The 17,263-nt window shown below is 34.8% G+C and overlaps 2 protein-coding genes across 2 annotated transcripts; both read left to right on the top strand.

Annotated features, from left to right (window-relative positions):
- The first annotated feature begins 231 nt into the window (after positions 1-231).
- On the top strand, positions 232-6,956 carry LOC109106857 (ADP-dependent glucokinase-like). Its single transcript, XM_042773638.1, has 6 exons — positions 232-505; positions 1,525-1,684; positions 4,359-4,549; positions 4,693-4,789; positions 4,899-5,035; positions 5,817-6,956. Exons 1-6 carry the CDS (start codon positions 313-315, stop codon positions 6,485-6,487), a joined length of 1,449 nt encoding a protein of 482 aa, XP_042629572.1. The 5' UTR covers positions 232-312; the 3' UTR covers positions 6,488-6,956.
- A 2,731-nt stretch (positions 6,957-9,687) lies between these two features.
- On the top strand, positions 9,688-16,853 carry LOC109106858 (proteasome subunit alpha type-3). The gene is made up of 11 exons (XM_019120118.2): positions 9,688-9,842; positions 10,347-10,429; positions 10,624-10,747; positions 11,587-11,688; positions 14,074-14,147; positions 14,239-14,311; positions 14,560-14,625; positions 15,385-15,431; positions 15,994-16,061; positions 16,476-16,540; positions 16,620-16,853. The coding sequence occupies exons 1-11, from the start codon at positions 9,822-9,824 to the stop codon at positions 16,662-16,664; spliced, it is 768 nt and encodes a 255-aa protein (XP_018975663.1). The 5' UTR covers positions 9,688-9,821; the 3' UTR covers positions 16,665-16,853.
- Positions 16,854-17,263: the final 410 nt, after the last annotated feature.

Genomic DNA, 17,263 nt, shown 5'->3' with positions numbered 1-17,263 from the left:
GAAAAGTAACATGTATCACGTGACAACGCGACTGCGTGATACTTTAATATCTAACGTTATCTGAATGGTAATAATTAATGTAATACCTAAATGACAAAGACACTTGAGTTTAACGAATATTGAAGTGACAGCACAGAGTGAATATTTATTGTTTAGATCTTTCATCGTTTGCTCAGCGGTGCTTATTTGGATGAACTCACGCCGTTCTATCCTCTTATATTTCTGAAGTAGACAAACACATCCGCCCTCTGATTCATCAGCACTTACTCGCTCAGGAAGAGAGAGAGGCAGGAGTGTGTTCATACATCTGCAATGGCCATTGAGCTGCGCTCTGGTTTTAAATATGGCTCGTTTTTGTCACTTGCGGTGGTGTTGGTGGCGTATTGGTTCCGCTCACCGGACAGTTCGGTTCTGAACGAGAGGCTGGACGCGGTTCTGTCGTCACTGCTGCGCGCAGAGCGGAAAGTAGGCATGAGCGGCGTGTCCAGACCGCGAGTGGCCATAGGTACAGACTTTTAAGGGCTCTTAACAAAAACCATAAAACAACCTTTTTTTTTTAACCTGAGATAAAAGAAACTTTTGCTGAAATATAATAAAATAATTTTATTTAATCTAGTTGCCAAGGAAACATTTCTCATTTTCGTTTGGTTTAACTTTATGTACTAATATAACTAAAACTAAATATAACAATCAATAAAAAACTATATATATATATATATATATATATATATCGATATATATATATATATTAAATACATAAATTTAAATACATAAATGACTAAAACTTTAACTAAAGTGATAAAAACAGATAATATAAAAATAAAAACTTAATCAAAATATTTAAAATGTTAAATTATAATTGTATCCCAGTGATACTAAAATAACACAGATTTTAACAAAAAAATAGCTAATTTGTTGTGTTCATTTTCGTGCATTATTGCGCTTGTTAGTATTTTATCTGATAATATGGCTTGTTTTGCTTCCGGGGATTGTTATCTTATATAGGATCAAGCCTGTGCTGAGGTTTTGCATGTTAGTTTTGCATTCTTGTTTTTTTTGTTTTTTTTTTTGGTTCACACTTATAGTAACAAGTGCTGAGAGCTTGTAAGGTTAGGCCTTGTTTACCAAAAGTCTTCATTCAGTCGTGAACTCGAGTCACATACACAGCCCAATGCAATGCATTCAAAGTATTTGTTGCATACATTACAGTCAATGCAAGCAAAAGTCCTGACCTTTCTAGACTCTTGATTGAATCTTTGTTGACTGGACTGTATGCATTGATCTGTAATTTCATCTGTTTTCAACACATGATTAGTAATTCTCAGTCTGTTGCATTCTGACAAGCAGTAGCTTCACTCTGTAGACATGTTTGCTTTGGCCAACTATGCATGGCATCTAATCCAGTTTGTTCAGATATTGCATGACCTGTGCTTTACATGTGTTTTGTTGGATGGTCAGGTTCAAAGATTGAATTATTGTAAAATTTGATTAGATAATTGCACATGTGTCATCATCTCTTATCAGGTTTTGGCGGCTGTGTGGACATCATAGTCGATGGAGTGACTCTGCTGAACAAAATGGGTTTGAAGCCGACAGACCAGCCCCTCCACCACGACTACATAGAGAACACGGAGCAGCTGGCACAGAGTTTCGCTTACTTTTTCTCTCCTGGAGCTGCTTCAGAGTAAGTGAGAGGCGTTCAAGCATGTTCACAAAGCCCTCGGGACTGTAGAGATTGTGCAATGTAGCATAATACAGGTGTTGTGATTTATTTACTTTGAAGCCTAGGGTCAATTAAATTGTTTAACAAGTTGACATAGCTTATCTTTTTGCAAACTTCCGTTTTGAATCGGTTGGAACAGTTAGAATTAAAACTAATTAACTGGTCCTGGGTTCCCCACAAGTTCACACAGGTAGCGCAGTTCATCAGATTAACCATGAACAACTAACACCGAGCAACCACAAAGTGTCACATTAATGAAATAACATTAAAAATGGGTAATTTCTTTAAAGGAGTAGTTCACCCAAAAATGAAAATTTGCTGAAAAATTATTCACCCTCAGGCCATCCGAGATGTAGATGAGTTTGTTTCTTCATTGGAACAGATTTAGACAAATTTAGCATTACATCACTTGCTCAAGAATGGATCCTCTGCAGTGAATGGGTGCCGTCAGAATGAGAGTCCAAACAGCTGATTAAAAACATTACAAGTAATCCACACAACTCCAGTCCATCAGTTAATGTCTTGTGAAGTGAAAAGCTGAGTGTTTGTAGGGAACAAATTCATCATTAAGATATTTTTAACTTTGAACGGTTGATTAAATATGAGTACTCTATCCATAATTTAGCTTTTTCCAGTGAAAATTTGTCTCGTCTGAATCAGGAGAGAACTGTTTACAAGCAAAAAGAGTTCAAAGCCTTTCTAAACACATATGTCAATGGATTTTGATGGGCACTTTTTCACTGAAGAAAGCATTATTATGGATTATGGACTTAATGAAAGATTTACTTCTTACAAACCACCTTTTTTTTTTTTTTGTTAATTGATGGACTGGAATCGTGTGGATTATTGTGATGTTTTTATCTACAAATCTGTTCCGATGAAGAAACAAACTCATCTACATCTTGGATGGTTTGAGGGTGCAGTGAATTTTCATGTTTGGGTGTACTATTCCTTTATATTGTTAAGCTGAAATGCATCAGACCGTCTTAGTTCTGTTGTGCTGGTAATATGACAGCTTCGTCCTGCAAGAGAATTCACACCTGAGAGCAGAATGACAGGCTTCTCAAGATAATATTGCAGTTATGTTGAGACGCTGCATAGTGCTGTTTAAGCCGTGTCTGAAGGGAGTGTAATTTACAGCTACTGCTGCCAAAGCGACACAGAAGCGTTTGGAGACGCGAGTGCTTCTGGTTATCACATGTTTGGAATTATGTGTGAATTTCTCCTCTAGATAATAACCATCAATCATAGTGGTGTTTTTCTTTTCATTCTTTTCGTCTATAGAGAGGCTTTTAAGCTTGGCAATGCTGTGAAAACTTTTGAAATGCGTTTTATACAAAAATGTGTTTGAGTTACACCTGTCATGACACTGCTAGTAAAACAATGTTAATTTTAACAATGATTCAACAAATGTCCAACCATTAGAAAATTTTTTAATTTATAATAAAATGCAATAATTATTGCACTTCTTATCTGTTAAAAATTTAGCTTATTTTCTTTATGCATATTCCTGGTCTTATGGTTATGGTGTTAAATAAGAAATCAGTCTAGAATAAATAATTAAGAAACTGTTGCAGAGTCTCTACACAAATGTATGTTCTGATGATTTTTAGTTTGTTAGCAACTATTCATTACACCGTGAATTTTTTTTTTTTTTATATAAAAGTTTTATTTAGCTTTTATTTTTAATTTCTTAATGAAGTTTGACATGCTGAATATGAACATCACATAACTTTTTGTCTCATTAAGAGTGTTCATGAAAACTAAAAAAAAACGCTGACAAACACTACAAAAAAATAAACAATTACCCATGGATAAAAATGAAAAACTACATGCATAATACTGAGCTAACAACAACAGTTTAACATAAACACTTAACGAAAGTGAGTCATCCAAAACTTCAGAAGTGTACGGTGGATCATTTTTGTCTTTTATGACTAGTCCCACATTGTTCTGGAATGTTCCAGAAAGCACTAGAATGTAACAGTTCTAAAATGTTTCCATCCTTGCAAAGCTAAATATATTAAAAAACATGCAAAATTAATACAAAAATGTATCTCTGTTAACCAATGTTTCATAATTATAATTCTTAATTCGGGGCAGTTGTGGCCTAATGGTTAGCAAGTCAGACTTGTGACCTAAAGGTGGCGGGTTTGAGGGGGGATAACAGCCAAATAAATTATAAAATAACTTTATTTAAGGATTATTTAATGCTCTATCTAATTCCTCCCGTGTATTTTCTTTTTTAAGAGGCTATTTTGTTTCTGTCCAATAGAAGGAAGGTCCAGAAAATCTAGACAGCTTTTAATTTGTGCATTATTTACCCGTGTCTGTTGCGAATATAGAGATTTATAGTAAAGTTTGAATGTCTTTTTTATCTTATCCAAGTTATGTAACATATTTCCTATACAGGGGTCCTTTATCATATAAATTGTAAGCATATGCTGTTGTTTCCTAAGTTTCCATGCTAGTCTTTTTGTCGCTTTCGTCCCTGTTTCAGAATGTTTGCCTTACAATTTGTATTTTTTTTCTCTATATATAAATCCTTATAAATCTCATCTGTTTTATTTCTAATATCTTTTATCTGCTTCAGAATCTGAGCATCTTTACTATTCACTTTTGTTCTTTTCCATAGGAGGTTTGTGATAAATGACACGCTGTTCAGTGAGCTGGTAGAGGCTTCTCGAGAGTTACCAGGAAACAGGTGGTCAATAGGAGGAAATGCACCTGTCATGGCCAGCAGGATGGCGCAGGAAGGATGTGATGTGCTTTTAGGGGGCAGTTTCAGCACCGATTTCACTGATATCCTCTCACAGCGTATCACAGGTGCTGTGATGTTCTTACTTTCAGCTTTATGCTAAAAAGGCCTTTTCTATTCAACATTGTACATATATCACGAAGTATTTTTCTGCTTGCTACAGCTTTCTTCCATATTTTTCATTGCAGTTAATTATTTTGTCTCTCCTCAGTGGCTGGAAACACAGTGGATGAGCCAGACATCCACCTGATCCTGGAGTATCCCACAGGTGCCACATGGGGCACGTACACCTCCCGAAGAGCCAACAGGTGAGACTACATAAAGCTGATTTAATATCAGTGGGTTTTTTTTTTTCTTTACTGTACTTTCAAATCTAAACTTTCTGTAAGTGTTTGAAATGTTCTTGCATTGCCGTAGGTATATTATTCATAGCGATGATCATAATCCATATCTGGACTCCATGGAGCAATTTCAGGAGAAGCTGAACAGCTTCAAACCAGATCTGCTGGTTGTAGGAGGGCTACAGATGATGGACAACTTCCCTTTCAAACAGGGTAAGTGAACGAAGCCACACGAGGGTAATAATTAACACTTCAAATGAACTTTAATTAATAACATTTACAAACATTATTGCAAAATGCTCAACAAATCAATATTTATTCTACTTTCAAATAACAATATGAAACTTTTTATTAATGTATTTTAATTATTATAAACGTCAGCCCGTATGTGGATCAGTGCTAAACTAACTCTGTACTGTCACATGGTGAGATTAGCTGCCCTGGGAAAGTAGACTGACTGTAATAACTCGTAGCACTCAGTGATTTTGTTTATGATTTTTTTTTTTTTTTTTTTTTTTTTTTTTTATTTAGGTAATATTTAGACCTATAGGTGAAAATGCTTAATCGAGCATTACAAGTGAAGTGTGTAACTACACTGCATTGTGTAAAAAAAATAAATAAATAAAACTGTAAATAAAACAAAGATTGGAATACATTTTATAAGAAGATTATAAGACCATTTTCTAGTTCAGAATTTCATGTTTAAGTTAATGTTTTACATGCCATTTCTTTGTAATTAATTGAAAAAATTAAGTGAAATTGCTAAAACTTTTTCAGTAAAAAGTAAAAATAAAAACTTTTTCAGATTATTGGAGTGTTTTACAAGAAAATACTATTACTGTCTTTTTACTTCAAAATTAAGCAATGAAAAACTAGCAGTTTTGGAATTAATATTGTTTCTACATAATTTCTTTTTCAGCATTTTGCATATTAGAATCAGACTTTTTTTCTATGTTGATTATGATATTCTGTAATAACCATTTGTTTCCTCCAGGAGAGCGTGAGGCTCTGCTGGGAAAGCTTGCGAAGATGTTGTCCTCTGCGTCCCCGCAGACTGCTATCCATTTCGAGATGGCCAGCTTCGTAGACGAGAGTCTGATGTCAGATCTCCTAGAGTTTGTTCTTCCTCACACGGACTCATTGGGCATGAACGAGCAAGAGCTGCCCAATCTCCTGAGCCTTTTCCGCGGAAGCAACTTGACGGTGCTTTCCGACCCCAACCCACGAGTAGCTACAGTGTTGGACCAGATGCGAGAACTCTACCGCTTGGTAAACCAGCACCACCGCGAGGCCGGCACGGGTCGGCCGCTCACACGTCTTCACGTCCACACACTGGCTTTCCAGGCCATCATCGTCAAACGTGGCTCCAAGTGGAAGAACACCATGTCGGCCACAGCCAAAGCATCTCTGACCGCCAACCGGCACGTCTGCGGCTCGCCGGACATCGATCTCAGTAAAGCGCGGCTGATCTTGGACGAATCGTTCTCTGTTAGCAGGCAAGAAGGAAGTCAGAGAATTCCACTTCAGGAATCCCGACCCGTTTCGTGCTGGGATGAGGACGGCTATGAGGTTTGCGTGGCTCCTGTGCTGGTGTGCACTGAGGTGTACCAGACTGCTGGAGGAGGAGACAACATCTCTGCCGCTGGGCTCGTACTGCAGATATAAGACGTCTTTGTTTTTTGTTTTCTTTTCTTTTAGTGCTTTTATTTTATTATTTTGTGTGAAAAACATCGAGACAGATCATGTGCAATACAAACATTGGGTCCAGCTAATATAAAGTTGGGTGAATCTCCCAAAACATGTCAACAGCATATCCACATCTTATTCCACCCTTAAATCAAAAGAAACAAATAGGAGATTTTGCTTTTATGATTTTTGACTTATGATTTAAGATTTTTTTTATTATTATGTTAAGTTTATTCTTTTTAAAATATTATTTTCTGAACAATTAAGCACATTTTTTAATCTAATTCTCATTTCTACATTGTCTTTGTGCTGATTTTTAAATTACATATTTTTTATTGTAATATAGTAAAAAAATACTGTATTATAGTAATGAGAATATAAAGAAAATGCAATGTCATGGATGCATAACATACATGAAAATGTGCTTAATTGTCGTGAATAATCATTTTGTTTTGTTTTTTCCCTTATGCAAAATATAATTTCTTATTTTTCCCTTTTGATTTTTGTGTGAAATATGATCTGGACACTTGATTATGAAATTCACCGAGTTATCCCACCTATAGGTCATATGTTTTCAGTTTGTTTTTCTTTACTCCTATCCAGAACCTCTGTGTCTTAATATGGCTTCGTAATCATTCACTTCACGCACGTTAATCCAACAGGGGCCAGTAATCTTAAAATAATATGCAGAAGAATGTTTGAGCACCCAGAGCTATTATATTATGACTGAAATCAATCGATGCTGATGCACACAGTAGCCCGCTATGTTAATGTCAAGTGGAAATGCAGACAAATTTAGCATGACTGAAGCATTAAGGGGTCCATATTTTACCTAACATTGCTTTATCCTCATTGGTGGAATGTTATTGCTTCCTTGTTTTATTCTCTGCCTACTCAAGTCCCGTCTTTATTCTCATTCCATAGCATCATCATATTCCACTTTAACAAGTGATTGAGCAGTTACACAATATCCCGAACGTGGAAACACTTCCGTCTTCCGCTCTCATTTTCTCATGTCTTATTTATATCTCTAGCTTATTTTACAACACAATGACTGAATTCAAACACATGCCACTTTTAATTAAGGGAACATGGCTTGATTTTTAACTCTAGGGAAGTGAAATGTTTTAAGAATAGTTATTTTAGCTTGTGTGGGTGAATCTCATGAAAGCATCAGGAACATGTCCCAGTCATATTTCTCCCTAAAATCAATAGAAATATATTATAGTAATCTCAATAAAAAATAATTGGAATTACAAATAAAATTCAGTTTTATTTAATTCAGACATTTAAATAACATTATAATACTAAAAAAAAGCAATGAAGGAGAGGTGTGTTATTTCTTTGCCACTAGCATTATAATAATCAATTTATTTTATTTTATTGTATTGTTTATTTGTTATTTTATTTTGGTTTATTTTTTTTTTTTTCATTTATTTTCAGGGTTGCATTTTTTTTTGTTTTTATTATATATATATATATTATATATATATATATATATATATATATATATATATATATATATATATATAAAATGAAAAAAATTCAACCCTGAAAAATAAATGAAAACAAAATAAAATAAACAACAAAAAACTTATTAAAAAAAAAAATATATATATATATATATATATATATATATATATATATATATATATATATATATATAATTATAATTATTATTATTTTTTTTTATGTGACCTGGCCATGCTTTCATGAGATTCACCTTAGTACTCTAGTTATGTTTGAGTTTGAATGAGGAACTATTCTTGGAATAGGAAGCCAAAAACCACTTACTTCTTTATGTGCATAAACTATCTGCGTGTATGTATTTTCAGGAGTAAGATTTGAAGAACTTCGACAATGGTGATGTTTACCTCTCAGAAATGTCATATCTGTTATAATCAGAGTTGTGGGTGCCTCTTTTAACAGATTCAGAAACATCTAAGCAAATCTGGGCCCTGCCTTCCTTTCAGTCACATCTTCCGTTAGTCACCCTGAGTGCAAATTACCTCCTGTGCCTATAAAAATATACCCAGCTTAACTGATGTCCATCATGATTATATTGTATACCTGCATTTATTTACGTGATGGGTACATTAGAGATGCTTGTCCATGCTAGTGTAACCCGATATCGGACAGGAGATGGATGTCCCACCCTATGAGAGATATCAGAGTGAGTGCTTTTAGATGCTCGCCAGCTGATATATGAAATATGTCTCAGGGATTACAGTAGTCTGGATGTCTAAGATCCACAACACTTGAGTTTGAACCAATTTAGCTGTGCCAGAGAGCAGCGGGTGTGACTCTGGATGAGATCTGAGCCTGTAGCATACTGACCAACTGAGGGTCCTGTCGATTTGAAGAATCTTTAGTTTAGGATTCTTTTGTTGTGAATGTGATTCCTGTGTTTAATCCTACCGTAATAATACAAGAGGGATTTAGGTGATTGATCATAAGGGTTTATGAAGCAATTGTAGCATTGGAATTGTTAATTATAGAACAGTGGTAAGAGTATTGTGTTGTTATGATATGCCTTTTTCTCTTTCCTTCTTTTGTCTTGGCCATGTGTGGTCTGTCAGCAGCAGCTGTTCTGAAGGGAAAAGACTCACTCTGTATGTAATAAAATAATACATTCCATTTATGGTACACTGTTGTGTATTTCTGATTATTTTATTGACTTGATCATTTTTTAATTAGGATATTTTGGAACAGTTGAGGTCAAATCAAAACCTTTGGTTTGGTTCATGAATGGTTATTAGTGTTTAGTAAAATATTTCAAATTTATTATTATTATTATTATTATTATTATTATTTTGAATATAATGTAGGTCAAAAAGTCTCCCTGTGAAAATCTGAAAATTATTTTAATTTGAACCTGCAAAGTTTTAGGGTTTTAAAATGAATGATTAGATAGAAGTATGTCTGTGAAATTGCTTAATGCATATACTAATATACATTAATATATATTTATATAATGAGAAAGCTTTATTTTGTTAACTCTGTTATTGTGTTCTTTTAATAGTGATGTTTTTTTTTTTCATAGTATATTTATTTTGAAATTATTTAATTCAAAAACCTGAAACCTTCAAATGTAAAAATACGGTAAAGACGCTAACTTTTCTTTCTTAGTATCCAACTTTTATTGTGACAGACTGACCCTCGTGGCGCTCGAGAGAATCTGATTGGTCGATATGATGTCCAATCACAGAGCTCGTTGGTCGCAGGTGGCAGAAGGAGAGCCGATGCGCTGAGAGTCTTCGGCTGCTTATGCTGAGCACTTACTCACGTTTATAGTCGATCACCGCCAATTACAATGAGCTCTATTGGGACCGGGGTGAGTGGATTTAATAATACAACATTTATCATAGTGTGTGAATGAGATCTGATCCTGAAAGAGCGAATAAAGAAGGAATGCGTGCATGCCTGTGTCATTCTGAAGCTAATAAGCTACTGCTAGTGTGCGGGATCTTCGTTAGTGTGTTTTATTCTGTTCCAACCTAATTAAAGTTAACAAAGAGTTTTCATACTAGAGTAGTTGAAGTATTTTTTTGTATTTATTTACTTGGGTTAATTGTGTATTTTTGCACTGTTTTGCCTCTGCTGAGTCACTGCTCGCTAACAATGATAGCAGTTCAAATGAAAAGTCACTGTGAGGTAAAGTGAAAGTAAACGTGTTGTGAAGTACGAAAGCTGCTCTGCACTGTTGAGTTTATTCAGCCTTGTCATTGATGCTCAGCTGTGTTTATTATTTTTGCAAGGATTAAAAACTGCTCGAATGGTTTATTTAAATTAAGTGAACACAAGTGATAACTAATTGTTGACACTTCTCCCTCTCCAGTATGATTTATCCGCCTCCACCTTCTCACCTGATGGAAGGGTATTTCAGGTCGAATATGCCATGAAGGCTGTTGAAAATAGCAGGTAATTAATGAAATACTACTACACGTGAAATAATTTAAGCCAGAAACATCTACATTTTAATGTGCTGCTTTGAGAAAGGCTTTGCCTTCACACCTACAATATGTTTTTGAATGTGTTTTGTTTTTGGTATCTGATGAAACTAGAAGCACGTATTAATCAAGTTAATAATTGTTGTTTTTTTTGTCGTTCATTAGCACAGCAATTGGCATCCGCTGCAAAGATGGAGTCGTGTTTGGTGTAGAGAAGCTGATTCTGTCCAAGCTGTATGAGCAGGGCTCCAATAAACGCATCTTCAATATCGATCGGCACGTCGGAATGGTAAGAACATTGAGTATGTTGTTTAAGCAGATATTGATACGGTTTTGTAAAATACTTGAAGTTACACTGACATTACTCTGATAGCAGTAAATTATTAGTTTGCAGTGTAACATAAGTGTTAGGCTCCTTTATTTGATTTTAAAAGCAATTATTTCCATGTGATTACTAAAACTTTGCGCAAGCTAAAATAAACTTTTATTTGACTAAATTAGAATGGTCAAAAAGCTTAAACACCCATCAAAAATGTTCTCATACGTTTCTTTGTAATTGAATTGTTTGTTGACATTGAATGTAAGAACACATGCATTGCAAGTTTTTTTGTCTAACAAACAAAACATAAACTTCTGTTCAAGTTTGTGGTTGTTAAGATTTTATTTTTATTTTTTAAAGAATTCTGGTCACCAGTGATTTATTTCATGAAAACTTTGATAAAAACAGTAACAGTGAAATATTATTACAATTTAAAATAACTTTTCTTTAAAATCTAAGTTATTACTGTAATGGCAAAGCTGAAGACTGTAAGAGTAAGGGCTGCTGAAAATTCAGTGTCACATGATCATTCAGAAATCAATTAAAATGCTGATTTGGTGCTCAAGAAACATGTCTTATTATTATACATATATTATACATTACGTTATTTCCAGGAGTCTTTGATGAACATAAAGGACAGCATTTATTTGAAATAGAAATATTTAGTAACATTAAAAATGTCTTTACTGTCACTTTTGATCAGCTTAATACATCCTCGCTGAATAAAAGTGTTCATTTACTCTCCCAAACTTTGGAATGGTAGTGTAAATCTCTAAATGTATATGAATCCCTGTCTGTATGTCTTCTAGGCTGTGGCTGGTCTTCTAGCAGATGCACGATCTCTCTCAGAAGTCTCCAGAGAAGAGGCTTCAAACTTCCGCTCCAACTATGGCCATGACATCCCACTGAAGGTAAGAGAGAGACTAAAGCAATAGATCACACAAAAATTAACATTTTACCGCCATTGCACACCTGCCAACCTGGAGTTGACTATCACATGGATTCACTTAAAATACTTAATACATTCATTCATTAAGAGGAAGACATCATTCAGCCGTGCAAACGATAAAATGCTCAAGTAATTCTGAACAATAAATCTAAATAAAATGTGGCTAAGTGATTAGATAAGATTAGATTTAAAATTAAACTTTAAAAGGCTATGTAGAGGAAATTTTATTTTTATCTGAAGTATTAGTATTATTTGCTTCACTGTACTAAAGAGTGTTCTTTTGTACTGTCTCTGAGTGCTTCAGTATGCTTGAGTTTTCGATGAGCTGAGAGATAACAGGAAATATATTTAGTGTGTGTGTGCAAGACAAGTGAGAGACGAGAAATGCTATTTTATACCTAGATTCTTAGTAGACATCCTAGATTATTAGAAACACATCTAGAGGACATAGTTGGACACCTTAAATGGACATATATGTTGAATATGCATTATGATTGGATGAGATCAAAGCATCGGCATTTGATTAAGGTATAAATGTTGAGTTTGGGTGTAGCCTCTTTGTTGCACTCTGCAGTCAACTTGGATAATAAATATTCAAAAATCTTTTGTCTTATACCTTTACTAAAATGCTAAATTTCCACCACAGCTATGGTTTCATTAAAGTGACCCTATTATGCCATTTCCAATATTGCCTTTCATGCAGTGTGTAATGTAGCTATATGTGAATGTAAACGATCTGCAAAGTTGTAAAACCGAAAGTGCATGATAAATAAAGTTATTGTCTCCCAAAACAAGGAATCGACTCTACAGCCTAAACGAATGGTTAGTAATTCGAATCCCATATCTACACATCACGGGGTAACACATTTGCTTAATTCCCGCCTTTGTTCTACGCTGCCTGGCAGCGAACAACTTGACCTCACCCACAAACACGTAATTTTACTGATGACTGCTTCTCTAATCTCGGGGAGTTTCAAAAAATAAAAATCTTTGGGCGTCCAACGTGGAATTCACTGAATGCTTGCTCTTGAAAGATGGCTCAGTACCGTTTATGTGGACCAGCTGGTTCCACTGAATCACAACAAGTATAATAAATAATAGATAGTGTTCAAAATACGGAATTATGGCAATGGGCGTATGGTTTCCGACACACGCTGTACACTGTAGACCAATCACAAGTTACAACAGACTGGGCCATCTGACCAATCAGAGCAGAGTAGGCTCACAGAAAAGAGGGGTTAAGAGAGACTGAATCTTAGAACTGCTTTGAACGAACTGTTTGAGAATCGCTAGAAAATGAGGTGATATTAAATGCATATGTTGAGAAAACAAAAGCGTTTTTTGACCTTGCATGGATGTAAACCTATTGTAGGAAACTCCCATAACAATATTAGGAGCCTTAAAAATGGCATAACAGAGGCACTTTAAATAAATATGAGCACTGCATGTTTCAAAGTTAGGTGCTGCGCTGCTTTGTGTACAGTTGTCATCGGGGAAACTGCTATATTTCTGCCGCTCCAAAAGTGCCACCCGCTGGCAGAGGATGAATTTGCATTTTCAATAATCCTGTCTGCTGTTTTTGTTCAGACCATAATTTTACCATGTACTGTACTGTACTAAGTGTTTTTTTGTTTGTTTGGTTTTTTTTTTTTTTTTTTTGGCAGAATGAAGAAATAAAAATCAGACACAAAGTAAATATGAGTATTGTCCTAGTTTTGGTTAGATTATGAGCAGTGTTTTCTGCTTTAACAGGAATGGCACAAAGGTCTGTGTGACTGAGTGCAGACCTGCTAACCTTTGGAAAATATTTTACATTAATAATGTTATCCCAAATCCATGTAATTTGCAAGCTAGCTTGCTTGTTCACCCAGCATTTACGTTGGCAAAGTATTTTAAAGCTATATGCTCAGTGACCAAATTGTTAAATGGGACTTTTTTTTAATTCACATTCATAATTATTACTAAAGTAGATTATGGCAGGGTGAGAAATGATGTTACGTAGAAAGTTACCGAGAGGTGTTTGTGTGCATGAGTAGCTTACAGCTAAAAAAAAAAAATGACATCAGATGAGGACACTGACAGGGCAGACCTAAAAGAGTCCGACTCCAACCCCCCCCCCCCCCCCCCCCCCCCCCTATATAATTGTGCCCCCCCCCCCCCAAAAAAATACACAATAGTCTTTACGACTCATGTGCTGTATTAAATTAAGTCTTATATAATTGTGTGTGTATATATATAAAACAAATTGATTTTTTTTTTTTTTACATTTTTTTATTGAACAGTAAAACAATAAAGAAATTATAAAGATATGCTGGTTATTGATATACCGTTCATATTATCCAAACAGCATCTTGCAGACAGAGTGGCCATGTATGTCCATGCTTACACATTATACAGCGCTGTGAGGCCTTTTGGATGCAGGTAGGTCTTTTGTAAAGTTTCAATAATGCTTTTTCATTGCAAAAGGCAAGTTTCATTTCTTAAAAGTATGTGTGTTGTTTTAACCCTTCAGTTTCATCCTGGGATCTTATGATGAAGATGATGGTCCACAGCTCTACATGGTTGACCCTTCTGGGATTTCATACGTAAGAGATCTCTTTTCATGAACTATTATCTCTGTTAAGCAATACCTTAATACTTAATATACACTACCAGCTTTTGAATGGTTCTCATGAAGTTTGAATGTAGTGAAAAGCAGCCAAACAGTGTCCAGCATACATCTGAACTCCTTCCGATACTCAATATCAAAGCAGATTACGCATTGTTTTCATTAACCTGAACCTCCTGTACATGTATTTGCCTTTGTCATTAATGTTTAGTGTCTGTTTGTTAGGGTTACTGGGGTTGTGCTATTGGAAAAGCCAAGCAAGCTGCCAAGACAGAAATTGAGAAACTACAGGTAGGTGTTAATATATTATATATACATATAGAGTTATATATTCATCGTTTTGTATAGGCTTTCAGACAAGTATATACATTTTATCTTTAACTACTGTGCAGCAAGGATGTATACAATTTATTAAAAGTAACAGGAAGAACGTTTATGTTTCAAAATGCTGTTCTTTTGAACTTTATTCATCAAGAAGTGTAAAAAAAGCCATAGTTTCAAAGAAACAAACCCAAAAACCATTTTAACATTGATAATAATAATAATAAATGTTTCTTGAACAGCAATGCAGCATATTAGAATGATTTGTGAAGGATCATGTGACACTGAAGACTGGAGTTATGATGCTGGAAATTTTAAAATATATTAAAATAGAAAGTTACCAATCCCAAACTTTTGATCAGTAGTGTACATCTACAGGTGTTCATAGTATCTCCATGGTTGTAGTACAGAAAATGTCATTGCCTTTCATTTATTATCATACATTCATTCTCACTCAATCTAACAGATCTGTATTGTTAACAGTGCAGCTGTGGTGTTTAGTATAAGCATGTTTGGTAGTCTTTTTGGAACATGTTCAAACAAGAGTCAGCTACTTTCAGCACGGCAGGGACAACATTTAAAACAGTTCTGAAGAAGTCACAGCATTGTGTCATTACAAGATTTGTCACATCAAAACAACTACAATACTGAATTTGTTTAGCAGTGTTTCCTTTTTAATGTCAACAGGTTAAAGTAGTTAAACTTGTCAATGTTAATCTTGTATTTCAGATGAAAGAAATGACCTGCAGAGAACTGGTGAAGGAAGTGGCAAAAATGTGAGTGTGTTTTTTTTTTTTAGAAACTTAGAATTGAGATGACTACAAAATCATCGCCAACACGAGCAGCAGAGATCCGCAAAAACAAACCATATACCAACAGAACCAGTCAAACTCTAAAGTGTTGTGCTTCAGCTTTTAAAGGTCTAGCTCAGCTGATTTTTTCTTATCTGTTAGGTTGCTGAGTTTACAATAATGTTGGCTTCTAATGAACAGGATTCCCACACCTTTTGACCAGTCAATTTCAATGCATTGGATTCATAGTTCACTGCACTAGCACTTTTAAAAATCATCTTATTGAGATTGCACTCATAAAACAAAAACTGTTTCTTATTCTTACCAGTATATTTGTTTATTAATAATGTAGAGTGGAGCATGCATTATATACACATAAGAAATGAATGAAATTCTGTTACTCTTCCAGGCCTTAAAATGTTGAACTTTCCTGTTATTTCCAAGTTGTCCGTGGATTTGTTGGACTCTGATTAAAATATTTATAGCATGCCATAACTATTTAAAGAAGGTATATTTACACAATTTAATAACTGTCATCTCTTCTCAGTATCTATATTGTTCATGATGAGGTGAAAGACAAAGCCTTTGAGCTGGAGCTTAGCTGGGTTGGAGAAGGTAATGATCTGATTTTATATTCTACTTCTATCGTTACATTTCTTAGGACATCATTTGAGGAAAATCATTGTAATACTTAATACGTAATACAGCCTAGTTCATTAGCCCTTTAAAACTTAATTATTTTTATTTATTTATTTTTACTGCATTTGTGTTCAGTGCTGAATTTTTCATAGAACTATTTTTAATGTTGGAATATTATTTTTTTTATTTAGATTATCTTTCAGATGTTGGTGTAATATGATCGTGTGTCACTCCTACACTACAGCTGTTGATAAACTGTTTATCTATACCCAAAAAACACTACAGTTGTTGTTTTTTGACAACTTTTTTTTTTTTTTGCCTGATTTGATGGTGTCTGAACAGAAAAAAGGGATTGCGTTTTATTTATATATATTTTGCCCCTCTTTTTAGTCACAAAAGGAAGGCATGAGCTCGTCCCCAAAGACATCAAAGAGGAGGCAGAGAAATACGCTAAAGTAAGTAACTGTTCCTCTGGTAGTAGTCATATAAAACTTCTCTTCAGCATGGCTTATTGTCATATTTCTGCCCTGACAGGAATCCCTGGAGGAGGAGGATGACTCTGATGAGGACAACATGTAAACACAGTGTTGCAAACCTCCCTGTTTTTCCATTTCACTGACTGTGTACCATGTTTCAGACATCCTGGCAACTCTCAACTTTCCGGCAGACAATAAAATGTTTTTTATGCTTTGTAATGGACTAATGTAGTCATATGTTTTCCTTTTGTGGGTTTCAGACTTGACAATAAATACGATTTATAAAAGAGAATGAAGCTCTGATTCGGACTCTTAAATTGCCATAATTACCGTTCATTAGTTGGACAGCGAGCTCAGGCAAAGGATCCACCATCTCTTTTAGAAATTCTGTGGCATCAATTGAATGATATTTATGCACACCCTGTCAGAAGAATGTGAATATTATTAGGTTCGGCATATGGCACTAAATACAACATGCATTTGGGTATAGATGAACCGTTTATCTGCAATGTGCTGCAAGGACTTGACCCTGAACTTACGGTCAGCCATCAGCACATGGAGCCTCAATCTCTACCCATTATATTGTAACCCAAGCATGCATGTTATAGTTCTAGAGTTCAATAAAAGTGTGACTAGGATGAACGTGATATGAATATTTAGATTTTACATAAATGTGGAGGTTTAAGAATGGTGTAGTAATCA

Source organism: Cyprinus carpio, chromosome A17 (assembly GCF_018340385.1).
Source record: "Cyprinus carpio isolate SPL01 chromosome A17, ASM1834038v1, whole genome shotgun sequence".
In the NCBI taxonomy this organism is placed as follows: Eukaryota; Metazoa; Chordata; class Actinopteri; order Cypriniformes; family Cyprinidae; genus Cyprinus; species Cyprinus carpio.
This window is presented reverse-complemented; position numbering and strand designations above follow the sequence as displayed.

Coding starts and splice junctions, on each gene's coding strand:
- LOC109106857 (XM_042773638.1), top strand. CDS start 313: ATGGCCATTGAGCTGCGCTCTGGTTTTAAATATGGCTCGTTTTTGTCA. Junction 506..1,524: donor CAGACCGCGAGTGGCCATAG/GTACAGACTTTT, acceptor ATCTCTTATCAG/GTTTTGGCGGCTGTGTGGAC. Junction 4,790..4,898: donor ACCTCCCGAAGAGCCAACAG/GTGAGACTACAT, acceptor GCATTGCCGTAG/GTATATTATTCATAGCGATG.
- LOC109106858 (XM_019120118.2), top strand. CDS start 9,822: ATGAGCTCTATTGGGACCGGG. Junction 14,148..14,238: donor GTGAGGCCTTTTGGATGCAG/GTAGGTCTTTTG, acceptor TTAACCCTTCAG/TTTCATCCTGGGATCTTATG. Junction 14,312..14,559: donor ACCCTTCTGGGATTTCATAC/GTAAGAGATCTC, acceptor TCTGTTTGTTAG/GGTTACTGGGGTTGTGCTAT.